Below are 14,413 nucleotides of genomic sequence, written 5' to 3'. Positions count from 1 at the left end.
CTTTGACCAATGAATTATATAAAAATATTTATTCTAGGTCTAACATCTCACTTTTGTGAGTGATGTTTTAGTTCCTATAAATTATTTTAGTTTTAATTTTTTTTTATGAAAATTAATAAATCACATATATTAAAAAAAAAACTAGCAAAACAGTGTTTCAAAGCCTCACACAGAAAAGAAAAGAGAAGAGAAAACAAGAGATAGTTTTAAATTTAAATAAAATGGCAAGATATGATTGAAGTGAATATATTTGTGTAGTTTGTGGATTAAAATGAAATTTTATTGTGTTTAAAGACCAATATAAATTTTTAAATATATTTCACAAATAAATAATGGACCTTCACTTTATTAAAATTTAATATTATCTGGAATAAATTAATGTAAAATGTGACATCAAAATGTATTTAGCAACCCTAAATTTTTATGAATTATATTATTTTTTGTCCCATAATATTTTTTTATAAAAAAAAGAGCTATTATCTCCCAATTAATTAATTTATGCATGGTTTCCATTTACTCACATGCAATAAAAAATGCTTTGAGGGTTCTCAAATATTCAGTAAATAGCAATACATTTTTTAAATAAAACCATGGGGATATATATATATATATATATATTATATTTTCACACCCTTATAGTTTGAAATATTTTCTAATTTGATCCCCTATTTTTTTTCATTTAAATTTTGAGCCACATGTAAAATTTGGCACATTTCATTAATCAAGGAATTAAAATAAATATTACATGTTTTTTTTTCAGTAAAAACTAATATTAATAAGTTGATAACATTATATAGAGGAACGAAAATATTTCTTTTGGCCCAGCCCACTTCCTTTGGTAATGGGCTGGAATACGAATCTCAAAGCCCAACTATTAACTAATGATGCAAATCACCCTCGAAGTACTTCAAAATTACAAGCATTGCCCTTCACCCCCAAATCCTTGCAAACAAACCCCGAACTTCTCCTCGCTGAGACCCGAAACCCTAGCAATGGCGATCGCGACTCTCCGGCGTCTCCCTCTCCATCTCTCCCGTACCCATTCCTTCACCCGGACCTCTTTCTCCTCGGCGTCAGCGAAGGTCTCCGATCGCATCGTCAAGCTCCTCACCATTGACCCGACCGGCGCTCGCCGTGAGATCGTTGGTCTCACTGGTCAGACACTTCTCAAGGCCTTGGCCAACGCGGGTTTGATCGAGCCGGCGTCGCATCGGCTGGAAGAGATCGACGCTTGCTCAGCGGAGTGCGAGGTCCACATCGCGCAGGAGTGGCTCGACAAGCTCCCTCCACCGTCCTACGATGAGAAGTACGTGCTGACGAGGAATTCTAGGAACCGGGTGCTCAACAAGCATGCGAGGCTTGGGTGCCAGGTCGTGCTCTCGCATGACCTTCAAGGTATGGTCGTCTCTGTCCCTGAGCCAAAGCCCTGGGATACGCCATAGATCTGGACCGATATTTATAGGATTTGAGCTCGATTTCCATTGAAGAATGGTTTGTTCTCTTCAAAGTCTGGGTCTGTTACAATAAATTGCAATACTTGCTATAGATACTTGTTTATTTCTTTGTTTATTTTGAGGATTGGAATTGATTGAGATGATGTCTTTTGCTTTGGATTCTGTATATTTGTGCCTGTGATTTTTATTTTTTAGCTGAATAGACTGGAATGCTGCTCCTGATGTTTTTGAGAAGAGAATTTGGTAGAATTTGTGAGCAATGTGGTAGGATTGTAACAGAGGAATGGGAGAAGAAGTGAAGGATGAATTAAGGGATAAAGAAATAAATTTGCGTTGAGAGACCTTGAATCCAAATTATTCTTAAAGTTCGATTCTTTTTCATGTTTGTGGTGTTTGCACACTAAAATGTTATTTGATATAGAGAAATAAAGGACTTGAGGGGCTAAGATAATGGACTTTATCTTCCTTCTCAGCCTGTGAAGTAATATACTAATGAGAATATGCCATTTGTGAGACTTGTAGCTTCATATCTTTGGGGAGGGAAAATTTTTATATAGGTTTTTATAATTGTTTGTAATTGTTGTTTCAAAATGAATTCTTGATCCCTGGCTACTAGGGAAATGATAATTTTTCTTCTTTTGTATAAATAGTATTAAATTCGTTCATCTCCTTTCTTCGGATAGAAGAAACACTTTGTGTAGAATTTAGGTTGTTTCTAGCTTATTGCCTGTGTGAATTGTTGATTTGAAATGAATTTTGCTCCTTGGCTGCTTGGGCAGTGATTATCTTCTTCTTCTGTATAAAATTATAAATAGTGTTAATTCCTATCACTGCATATCTTTGGATAGGAGAAACATTTTGTGTAGGTTTTTATCTTTCTTTCCGGATGATTGTTTAGGAATTGCAGATTTGTAATGAATTCTTAAATCTTGGCTGCTAGCCTGCTAGTGGTGATCTTTCTTTCTTCTGTAAAATAGTGTTAAATCTTATGGCTTTGTTTCTTTGGATAGGAGAAATATATTATGCTGGATTTGAGCTTTGTTTCTAGCTGATTGTCTGTGAATTATTGATGTAAAAGGAATTATGAATCCCTGGGTACTTGGGGTGGTGATATTGTTTCTATTTCTGCATAGTAGTATGAAATGTTGAGTTTGAAGGCCATGTGGAGGAAGAAACTGGTACTAAGAGTCACAAACAATAGTATTTATTTGACATCAATCATTAAGTTATACACGTGTGTAATATGTATATATGAAACTTGTTTACTCATTTTACATCAATCATTAAGCTATATACACATGTAATATGTATCTATGAAGCTTGTGTAAACATCTTTATATTTGTGGGGTCAATAATTTCTTCCGTAGGTATGCTTGGTACATGTGTTTGGTAGCCAAGGTTTTTTTGGTTATGGATGATCCATTGTTGTCTTGGCAACTGACAAAGATGACTTCCTTTTTCTCAAAGGTACCTCTATTCCCTTTTCTTATTCACTGTCCATGATTTTGAATACTAGGATGGATTCTTGGAAGTTGTAAGTACAACAAGATTGATCATTGAACCAGTCACCTTTCATCAATTTGGTCTCTTAATTATTTAAAAAAAAAAATATGAAAAGGAGGAGACACTAAAATGACTTTTATTAGTTGATGGACTATCTTTGAAGTTTGAACACTTGGTTTAGAACTAAAATTACTCAAGTTTGAGTTTGGAAGCGAATGTGTTACAGTATTTTTGGAACTTTGCTAGCAGGTTCTGGAGTGTTGGTCATCAGATAGTATTTCATTATCTTCGTGAATACTAGTGCCAAAATGTCTGTGTGTCTCATCGGGAAACTGTATTTGTATCGTATATGAATGTTCATGAGGTAGATTTGTACTACACTCAACAAACTTTGGATGTTTCCTTTGTTGCAGACCTACGGACCTTTTCTTATTGTGAAACTAGGCTGTTGATGTAACTTGAGGAATGCAGGAAAAGTATGGTAGAGTTCTTTGCATTGGTGCTGCATGAAGAAATAATAGTAGTTCACACATCAATTGGTTTATGTTTTATTCCTGGAGTTCATAGGAAGCAGATCAACAAGTTACTATGGGGTCATTAGATAACACTTTTTAGCATTTTGCCTCTCACCAACATATTGAAAATATTTCAGGTTTTTGATCCTCCAGTGGACTGTTACTGAAATCTTGGTACCTACTTGTCTTTAAGAAATCCTTGCAGTTAACCATCCTATTTTTCTCAGAAGACAGAATAACTGATGAAATTTCACAATTGTGCCTGACCTACCTACTGATCACTTAATTCAAAAAATTATCATTTGCATCCCTGAATAATAATTCAAAATTATTCAAATATTGCTTGCTGTGATCTATTGTTAGTTTTGATCAAATAATTCCTTTCACAAACCAAATACCATGCCTTCTGTTCTAACTGTGTATTAACCCCCTGAAAATGGGTTAATGCTCAACATACAACAGCCAACTACTACTTATGATAAGTTTTCTTATTTTAGAGACAGTTGGAAATAACTGTTAGTTCCCTCCAAGGTAACAGAAAATAGAAATAGACCACCAAATCCTCCCCTCCATCAACCTCCCTATTATTCTCCACCCTCTCCCCCTCCTCCCTAATCTCCTCCCCCCACTCCTCCCCCTCCTCCCCCTCCATGGATCCCATGGAGCTTCGCCGTGTTTTCCAAATGTTTGATCGGAATGGCGATGGCCGCATCACCAAACAAGAGCTCTCCCATTCCCTCTGCAAGCTCGGCATTGACATTCCCGACCTTGAGCTCGCTGCCATGATCGACAAGATCGACATCAACGGTGATGGCTGTGTCGATGTGGATGAATTTGGTGCATTGTACCAGACCATAATGGATGAGCGAGATGAGGAGGAGGATGAGGAGGAGGACATGAAGGAGGCATTCAATGTCTTCGACCAGAATGGCGATGGCTTCATCACCGTCGACGAGCTACGGTCAGTGCTCTCTTCTCTTGGACTCAAACAAGGCCGGACGGTGGAGGATTGCCGGAGAATGATCATGAAGGTGGATGTTGATGGTGATGGAATGGTGAACTTTAAGGAGTTCAGGCAAATGATGAGAGGTGGAGGCTTTTCAGCCAGCTTGAATGAATGATATATATATATATATATATATATTTCATGCATGGGGGGTAGGAGGAGGCAGCAGACAAGAAAGGAGAAAAAAAAAAAATAAACCACCACATTTTTCCTTTAAATTTTAATTGTAGGAATAATTATTGTTGTTATTGTTATGGGGTACTTTCATTGCTGATTGTTAATGAATGTTATCTCTTGTATATCATTCTACTTTTTCTCACCGGTGAATTTGGTTTTTAAAAGGGAAAAAAATTTATTTTACGGAGATGTAATCAATAAATTCATCCACTTCAAAATTAAGATAAATATTTTTATATCTCAAAAATCAAGCTTGATAAATTCATACAATTTTCAGTTAAACAATAATTTATTTTTTTTTATAATTGTATTTATTAAAAAAGTGAAAATTTAAAATTATTAACAAATTCCTTTTGAATATATAAGATCCGATAAGGATCCGATAAGGCGTGACCTTGTGTTTTATTATGATCCCGCGAAATCCCGCGTTGTTTTCGATCGCCATGGAATAGCTTGGCTTCGAGCTTGAGCTTGAGCTTGATCTTGAGCTTTTCAAGAAGAAGCATGGCAAGCAGGCTGTTCTCGTTCCAGAAGTTGAGAAGAGCTCCGTTTTTTCTTCTCCTCCGTTCCATCTCTGCAACTGCTCGCCATTTTCCGAGGTATGTTGTGAACGCCCACACCCTTCTCTTGTTTCATTAGTGATCTTTTTGTCTCTAATTTTATGCTTGTTTTTGGTTTATGAACAATGTTTTGTACTAATTGGAGTGGGATTCGTGTAGATTATTTGTCGGAACTCCATTTTTTGCTTGAAAGTTTGGTTTTTTTGAGCCGGCTTATTGTTGTGATTTTTGTGGATTTACATGTAAAAATGGTGTTTTTGTTAGGTTTAGAGTTGAAAGTGTTTATTTGGTGTAGAGATTTTGCTTTGAGTTTGTTGATCTTGTTTGTGTTTGATAATGAGCATGAGGTGTTTGATAAAATTACCACTTCAAGCTTATATTTATATTTTTAACTGAAAAAAAATGCTTTCATGGTTGCACGGAAATAATATGTGATAAATACAAGATGTTCTTGAAGAAAATCTACTTGTTTTGTGTTTCACTTTGGTTTTTTGTATGCGTAGAGTCTGTTGTGTTCTGTTGCCTAATTTGTTGACTCCTGTGTTTCTACTTACTAATGTGTCTAATCTATTCTTGAGGAATTTTGAGTTCAATTTTATTTTTATAAGGGAATGCATTTTAAGCAATGTGGTATAATCTATTGTTTTCTCTCTTTTCCCCCCGAATAGTAGTTTTGATTCTTTTGGCAAAATTCAAAATCAAAGACTCGGTTGTGAGCTTGAGCTTTTCAGTAGTAAAGTGAGGTATGGATGGTGCTATGGTTTTCATACAAGCCAGCATCTTAGCAATATAGATGATGATGTGGTGGAGACTCAAAAGAGTTTTGGGGATCAAATATCTGTAGATGATAATGGCCAGCCAAAAATGAAAAGGAAGAAGTTAAAAGGAAAAAGGGCAGTTGTAAGGTGGTTGAAGTTCTTCAGATGGAAGAAGAAAAAGGCGTTCGAAAGAATGACTGCAGAGGAGAAAATTCTTTATAAATTGAAGAAAGTGAGTTCCTTATTTTCCCTTCTTTGAATTGCATCCTTTGGTCTGCGAGTATTAGCACTTAAAATGGCAATTTTTGTGGAAAATTACAAATGCCTTTTATCATGCATGTGTCACAAATCTTCATGTGCTGGTTGATGAACGCATGCAAACAAAACAAGAGACACTATTTACATATTTTTGGTCTAAGGCATTGCTGTATCATACAAGATTTTCTCTCCATACTCTGTCAATTTACTTGTTTGCATCTTATCCAAGGGGAAAAAAGAATTCTATTTATATATATATGTATATGTATATGTATATGTATATGTATTTATATGTCTGTGTTTCTTTCTCAAAATTCCTTGTTATATTCACAAAGCTTTCTGTGTAATAGGAATTTATAGAATCTCTCATTTGAAGGTCAGGTTAGATCTTTCTTTCATTTTTTTTATTTGGTACCGCTGAAATCTTTAAGGTTATTCATCACAATTGACCCTGTTGATTTGATGAAAAAGGCCCGAAGAAAGGAAAATCGAATTGTTGAGGCATTGAAGAAAATTGAACCTGCCGATTCATCAGAAACTACCCATGATCCAGAAATACTTACACCAGAAGAGCATTTTCACTTCCTCAAGATGGGCCACAAAAGCAAGAACTATGTGCCGGTGGGAAGGCGTGGGATTTTCCAGGGTGTGATCCTAAATATGCATTTGCATTGGAAGAAACATCAAACCTTGAAGGTTGTAGTGAAGACATTCACTGCTGATGAAGTTCGTGAGATTGCTGCAGAATTGGCAAGATTAAGTGGTGGAATTGTGCTTGATATTGTTGAAGGGAATACAATTATCATGTACAGGGGAAGGAACTACTCACAACCACCAACAGAAATAATGTCACCAAAGGTTACACTTACAAGGAAGAAGGTATGGCCTACTTCTTTATCAAGAAAATCTAAGCTAAAAGATGCTCTTCTTATTGGGAGCTTCTGATATAGTACGCCGTTATTTATAAGAATTCTAGGAAGAATTGATAAAGACACCTACCATAGACTAGTTCTCTTTCATATATTTAGTTTCCAACATTTTGTTCGAACCAAGATTTTGGTTGATATCGAAGACCTTAAACTTCAGAATGGTGCTTGATTTGCCTATTCTGTGAGAATTTGTTTCCTCGGACCGTAACTAGACTAAAATTGTTTCAGTTCTAGCACAAAAACATATACCCTTATTTCCGGCGAACCTATTTATACTGTATCCTTCCGTATTTACCATATCAGTTGTTTCCTCACGCATCTATAGCATTATGTTTAATCCATTTTATGAAAATTGCACTTCCATATCACGCTCTAATCCTTTTTATTGTCATTCTTTTACATTTAAACTACTGTCTAAAGCATTTCTTTTGAAGAAAGTTTACCGGCATTGCTGCTAATATTCAACCTTTGTTTTTAACTCAGGCACTAGACAAATCCAAGCATAGAGATTCACTTCGAGCAGTCCGAAAGTTCATACCAAAACTTGAGCAGGACCTTGAAAACCTTCATACGCAAATGACAGCATCAAGGGAAGCCGAACTTTGTCCTGTAACCAATGAAGAAACAACCGAAGCTGTTTTTGATAGACTAATTGCTGAAACTCAATCAGAAGGCATTGAACTTAGAAAGACAAAAGTTGGCGACGATGAGCTTCATGAATCTAATGAGGATTCAACAATGGTGCGAAGATCATGGTCAGATTCTGAAGACTTGTCTGATATTTTTTCAACTGACTCCGATATGGATTCGGAGGAAAAAAAGATGGATAAGTCTCCATTGTTCTTAGATCAATTTGAGAAGTTCCCATCAGAGAATGCCGCATGTTCAGAGAGTTTTGAAGATCATCTTCGGCAAATTGCTGCTTCTAGGAAAAATAATTCATCTGGAAAAGATGTACAATTTGCCGAACTCGATGAAATTGACAAGATTTTCTTAAGAGCTGGATCATTGTTGAAGAGAAGAAAATAGTTTGTAAATTTAAGATCTTGTGTTTGACTTGCATGAAAATTATTCATGTTTTTGTATCATGTTCAAGTCTCCCCATCTTTTGAGTCACAGGTTTTTATTTTTATTTTTGTATAATTGTATATATATATATATATATATATATATATATATATATATATTTCCTTTTAAAAATCTGGATTTACTATCAGACAATAATATTCTTTTAATAAAATCTCTGTAAAAATAAAATAATATATATTATCAGGAAGGCGCCACATTTTCTCTGATAAAATGTAAACATAAATTTTTATGGTAGCCTAAATGAAAAAAAAAATGGATGGGAATTTTTTTGAAAGTTTCAGGATGATAATCATATTTTGAAATTATTTTAGTACTTTTTAAGCTTATTTTTAAAAATATATCCAAAACATTCTTATTTTTACAAAATTATCTTTTTATTTTTTTTTAATATATTTTTTCCATCTTTATCTTCATTTTCCCAGGAAACTCGTCGCTATGGCGAGTTCAGCAACAATAGAGAAGGTTGAAGGTCACTAAATAAGTGCAAAATAATAAGTTTATGAAAAGTATAATTAAATTAAAAAAAATTAAATTAAAAGGGTTGTGCTTTTGAAATCCTTGTGATGTCCTTTGCAAGGATCTTAAACAAGCCTTTTTTAAATTAGAAAATGAATCTTATTGAGATAGCAAATATATTTTTTTTGGATAGAGTTAATACATATGATTTTTTATTTTTATTTTTATTTTTTGATAAAAGTGACACTGCCCTATAATAGAGTGTTAAGGGACAGATAAGTATAGAGGTGCACCAGATATGGTGGCTTAACGACCCCCTAGAGATTTATTAACTTGGCTAAATGTCACATGAGGCAATCAGATTCCTATCATGTGCACACCCAAAAAATATTTTAGGAACCAAACCAAATTAATAAATCCCCCTGCCTTGCAACCCTAGAGGAAAGAGAAACGGTATCCACCCATGGGAACCCATAAATAGTAAATAAACAGTACTGTTACAATATTTATACAGTAGTATCTACAGTATATGCACAATATTATAACAGTACTATTGATCCTGGTATTTGACCCTAGGTTAGGTCATTCACTATCCAAGTAGCATACCACTATACAGTACATATGATTTCCACGAAATTTTTTTTTTTTTTAAATATGGATGAATGCACGCGAGGAGCTGAACTCTACACTAATTTTTTTTTAAATAAATATAGCAAATCAAGGGCACTCATGAGAGACCTGAGCTCTATAATACGTGTACAATTGTACCTTCATATGCGTGAGATGGGGTTCAAATCTGGCTTCTCCATCTTTTATATAGGGGACTTGGTGGGTGTATAAGTAAAATTATAAATGCACATAAATTATATATATAAATATTTTAAATAAACATAAATTTATTTTTTATACGAGCACACTAAATGCGCAAATATAACAATAATGAAAAGAAAATCTTTTCTATGAATTATGCAAAACCAACAAAATGGTAAAACAAGTACAACATCAGTTGATAACTCAACCAAAGGTGGCGCAGTCAAACCATCAATTACATGCTATGTACTCAAGATCTCATGCGTGCGCCGTTACACCCGCTTATCAACGTGTCACTCTCCAACTGGCACAAAACCCGTACATTAAATAACCCACACCCAATCCTCATCCAACACGTGTCCTATCTCAGAATCCCCACCTCCTCAGCGAAAACGGCGGCAGCTCCATCTCCTGTCCCTTCACCTATCCAGACAAGACTATACTCCTGATCCTCCCGTCCATTCCCTCCATCCAACGGTCAGTATTCCCCCACCCTTTGTCCTTTCCCTTTTCTCCTTGAAAAATGAGCTCTGGTGTAGTTTGATATCCTAATTGGGATTGCATGCTGACTTGACGTACTATATATACATATATACACTCTTTCTAATATATATATATATATATATAGAATGTCATAGATAAGAAATTACTAACAAAAAAAGAGATGGCAGAGAAGAAAGCTCAAGTAGTGGTACTGGTGGTGATGGTGCAGTTGGAGGAGAAGACTCAAATGGGAACCACATCTTCGTTTCCTAATTCTCCAAAGCATACCACTAAACCATGTTGGTCTTTTCTTCTCTATATTTAGCACTCTTGTACCAATACTGCATGCATGCTTGTTTGCTTGATCTTTTTCTTTTTTCCAAACTTAGATATGAATCCATTTGGATCTCTTGTACAGTGGGTTATAGAGTTAAGATGAAGATGGCGATGGGCGTGCGGTGTCGGCACCGCCGTGGACGTGCATGGAGGAGAGAAGGAAGGAGAGGAAGTGGGGTCTTGTCACCGGTGGTGAGAGGTGAGTGCAATCTACGTAGTGAGTGGGTGTTGATCTCGAGGCGATCTTGCGGTGTTTTCACGTGCATGGTAGTTTTGTTACTTATTAAGGAGGGTGGCAAGGTTGCGTGGTTGCCCGGTGAGTCCGCATGGATTTAATGCACCTTCAATTCTCCTCCACCACCTTCTCCTTCTCCACTTTCATCATGCTCTTCTTCATCTCTCTCAGGTCCTCGTGATTCGTGTTCTATCATGATCAGCTCTGCTCGCCCTAGGATTCTTCTTGTTGATGATGCAGAGATCAATAGGGTTTGTTTACCTGTGTTCTATATATACATGTATGTATGTATGTATGTTATATGTTTGGATGTGTGGGTGTGTGAAGTGTAGGTGGTGGTGAGGAGGATGGCCATGGAGTTGAAGATAGGAATGGAGGAAGCTGAGAATGGGAAGGAGGCTGTGGACTTGTTGAGAAGTGGGAAGTGTTATGATCTTATTCTTATGGATAAGGACATGCCTGTCATGGATGGTCATGAAGTGAGTGTTTTAACTTGTGATTTAACTTGTTTGTATATATGTGTATATATGTTATGATTTTTTTATGATTAATTTATTGAAAATGTGAGGTTTTTAGGCAACAAGGCAGTTGAGGTCACTGGGAGTGAGAAGTCCTATAGTTGCATTGTCAGGGAATGGGTTGCCTTCTGATAGGGATCTCTTCTTTCAGGCTGGTGCTGATGAATTTCAAGTTAAGGTATAGTTTATAATTTATATTGTGTTAGTTGATCATCTTGTGTGATTAAGTTTATTGTTATGAGTTTTATGAGGTTGATGTTGGTGCAAATGTAGCCTCTTTCAAAGGCACAACTGGTGGGACTTCTTGCAAGGTTTGGAGTACTTGAAAGAGATTGCTCTTGATGGAGGATTTTAGACACTGTTTCGTTAATTTATTTTTGAGGAACTGACTGGTTTTACAGTGAACAAACAAGATAATTAAGATCATCAGAACTCAAGACTCTGTACTGTTTAGGCTTTCAAACCTCTTGTTTAGTTTTGGTTTTTGTTTTTGTTTTTTGTTTTTTTTTTTTTGTATATTTTGAATGGATGTACTTAGTTTTGTGTTAATTAACAGTGGAATATCTGATACAAAATCTTTGATATTATTGTTTTTTCCTCTCTTGATTCCTTGTCCCTTCAACTATTATTTAGGGACAAGGCAATGCATCAAGGCTCAATCAGAAAGGCCATTTTAAAACCTCCTAAAAAAGGATGACATTATTAAGTGGTATGTTATCTTAACAATTATATTGCAGCAGTTCAATCTCATTTGAACACTATCTCTTGAGTTGTCACATGTATTGTTTTGTGAAATTTACACCTTTTTAATTTGATCATCAACAAACATATTGCAGTAATAGTGCTATTTATAAATTGCAAAAAGTTAATAAATTCAAAGAGCTAGCATTTAAAGAGTGATTTATAATATTATTAAATCATGAAACCTTCATAAAAGACAATAAACAAAGCCAGAAGCAAAAACATCCCAAGCTTTTTTTTTTTCTTTAAATAAAAAAGTAAAACACCCTCATGAAAATATCACTTGCAACCATGCATGATGCCAGGCCGTAGCCCGACACAGTTTTAGCCCATATAGAGGCTGGGCCCTGACATTAATTTTTTCTTCTTAAATATAAAATTTTAAAAAAATAAAGTAAATGCAAAAAAATTAAATTCTTGAAAAATGAAAATAAATATTATTGTGCCAACCGGTTCGCGGTTCAACCGGTTCGACCGGCCGGTTCAATGCTTTCTATTTTTAATTTTTTTTAAATAAATAAACTTTAAAAAATAATAATAAAATTTCATAAAATTATAAAAAAAAATTCAGAAAAATCAGAAAAATGGGGGAAAAAATAGAAATTTAATAAATATAACTATGAAATTAAAATTTTATTTCTTTTACTAGCTCACAAGTCACAAATCACAAGTCCTCCATGAATTTTATTTATAAAATATAAGTATATAACTACAAGTCTACACTCTATAAGACTCAAGACAAGACTACATTAAAAAACAAGACCAACAAGTAACAAACAAGCCCACCACTACCACAAGGCACAAGCTTGAAGAATTCACAACTTTCACTTCTATATAAAATTTAATTTCTCAACATGAACATACATAGTTATATACAAAAATACTACAAATCTACAAAGTACAAATAACAAAGCACCAAACAAGGCCACAAGTATCAATTGATTCAATTCACAACTTCAACATAATAAAATTCAAATTTTCCAATATTAATACAACAAATTTTCTAATATTAATATAACATGAACCATCAAATAAATTCAAAGTTCAATTTTTTTTTTAAAAAAAAACGGTCGGTCCGGTTGAACAGGTTCACCGGTTCCCGGTCCGACAACGGTTCATAGCCGGTTCAATTAGAACCCGGTTCAATTAGAACCCGGTTCAATATATACAAATGAACCAGACTGGTGGCCGGTTCTCGGTTCAACCGGTTCAACCGGCCGGTCCAGTCCGATTTTTAAATCCTTGTGAAAAACTATTTAACCATTGTAAAATTGTAGTATTATATAGTAAAAAATCTTGGAAAAAATACCATTGGGACATTCTGAATAAGTCTTAAAATTTAACCATTGTTCAAGCTTGGTTTGTTACTATTTAATTGAACTCGAGCTCGAGCTGAGCTTTCTTCGAGCTTCATTTTTCATGTTCAAGTTTGGCTTGTTACTATTTTAACCGAACTTGAGCTCTAACTGAACTTATTTTGAGCTACATGCTCAAGCTCAACTTGTTAAAAAAATTCAAAGCTTAGATTTAGCTCGTTAGCTTGATTAAAACTTATTTAATGAATCATTATCAAGTGTGACTCAAGTCGATTTGAGTTTGAGTATCATTTTAGTAAAAGAATAATTTAAGCTTGTTTATGGAATCATTGAGGTTTGAGATCAAGCATGTTGAAATCTTCATTATATAAGTTAACAAATAATTAAAATAAACATTGTGATGTAACTATCTATAAATATTTTTTTTTGTAATATTATTAACGATTCGGTAAATAAGTTTGTTCATGACACTATAAATGATTATATTAATGATTGTTACAAATAAAATTATAAATGATACTATAAATGAGCTTTTAATTATACAATAAACGAGTTAATCACAAGATTTAATGAGCCGAGTTTGATGGTGTTCAAGCTTGACTCGTTTATCTTACAAGCTCATTTAACTTAATGAACTAGTTGACCCGAGCTTTTAATGAGCTGAGTCTTCAATTAGTAGTTTAGAGCCATATATGTGTGACTCAAATTGATAACAATGACATAGTCACATATACACCTTAATACATATACATATATATATATATATACATATACATATATATATATATATATATATATTATAAACAAGCTTGTTCACGAGCTTGTTCGCGAGCTAAAATGAGCCAAGCTCTCGGCTGCTGAAGCTTGGCTCATTTATTAATCGAGCTTGAAAATAATGTTCAAGGTTGGCTCGTTTACTATATGAGCTGAACATGAAAGAGCCTTTATCGAGCTGAACACCAAGTCACTCACGAACGGCTCGGCTCAAATACACCCCTACTCCTAATGGCTAAAATAATTTTATTATTTTACAAATCATTTTTATTTACTTATATTTTGTATGATCAATATTGCATTTAAAGAGAGAAGATTTAATTGAATATATAATGCATAATACCTGTCTCGTGGGATTTATTTTTCTCAATGTCCTTTTGTCATGATTTGGACCTCAATTCTATTTTATTTTATTTTAAATATTTGATGAAATACAAGTGTCTAGTTGCTTAATTATTATTGCGGTAATTATAATTTTTTTAAAAAATAAAAAAT

General features: G+C 34.4%; 4 protein-coding genes across 6 annotated transcripts; all 4 read left to right on the top strand.

Moving 5' to 3' along the window:
• Positions 1-921: 921 nt before the first annotated feature.
• LOC120270576 (adrenodoxin-like protein 2, mitochondrial) lies at positions 922-1,620 on the top strand. The gene has a single exon (XM_039277625.1). The coding sequence runs from the start codon at positions 993-995 to the stop codon at positions 1,440-1,442; it is 450 nt and encodes a 149-aa protein (XP_039133559.1). The 5' UTR covers positions 922-992; the 3' UTR covers positions 1,443-1,620.
• Positions 1,621-4,107: 2,487 nt separating this feature from the next.
• Positions 4,108-4,593, top strand: LOC120270198 (calmodulin-like protein 7). The gene has a single exon (XM_039277230.1). The coding sequence runs from the start codon at positions 4,123-4,125 to the stop codon at positions 4,591-4,593; it is 471 nt and encodes a 156-aa protein (XP_039133164.1). The 5' UTR covers positions 4,108-4,122.
• A 474-nt stretch (positions 4,594-5,067) lies between these two features.
• Positions 5,068-8,248, top strand: LOC120269987 (uncharacterized CRM domain-containing protein At3g25440, chloroplastic). 3 transcript variants are annotated; one of them, XM_039276988.1, is made up of 4 exons: positions 5,068-5,254; positions 5,887-6,205; positions 6,703-7,110; positions 7,644-8,248. In XM_039276988.1, the coding sequence occupies exons 1-4, from the start codon at positions 5,160-5,162 to the stop codon at positions 8,187-8,189; spliced, it is 1,368 nt and encodes a 455-aa protein (XP_039132922.1). In that variant the 5' UTR covers positions 5,068-5,159; the 3' UTR covers positions 8,190-8,248. The 3 variants fall into 3 exon arrangements, with proteins under 3 accessions (XP_039132922.1, XP_039132921.1, XP_039132924.1); XM_039276987.1 differs by having other exon boundaries at positions 5,884-6,205; XM_039276990.1 differs by having other exon boundaries at positions 5,194-5,254; positions 6,060-6,205.
• Positions 8,249-10,179: 1,931 nt separating this feature from the next.
• Positions 10,180-11,429, top strand: LOC120270197 (two-component response regulator ORR41-like). Its single transcript, XM_039277229.1, has 6 exons — positions 10,180-10,297; positions 10,417-10,533; positions 10,741-10,820; positions 10,902-11,048; positions 11,146-11,265; positions 11,361-11,429. Exons 1-6 carry the CDS (start codon positions 10,180-10,182, stop codon positions 11,427-11,429), a joined length of 651 nt encoding a protein of 216 aa, XP_039133163.1.
• The last annotated feature ends 2,984 nt before the right edge of the window (positions 11,430-14,413 follow it).

The sequence above is a fragment of the Dioscorea cayenensis genome, chromosome 10 (genome assembly GCF_009730915.1).
Source record: "Dioscorea cayenensis subsp. rotundata cultivar TDr96_F1 chromosome 10, TDr96_F1_v2_PseudoChromosome.rev07_lg8_w22 25.fasta, whole genome shotgun sequence".
Lineage (NCBI taxonomy): Eukaryota > Viridiplantae > Streptophyta > Magnoliopsida > Dioscoreales > Dioscoreaceae > Dioscorea > Dioscorea cayenensis.
Note: the sequence above shows the minus strand (reverse complement) of the source record. Positions and strands in the feature narration are given on the sequence as shown.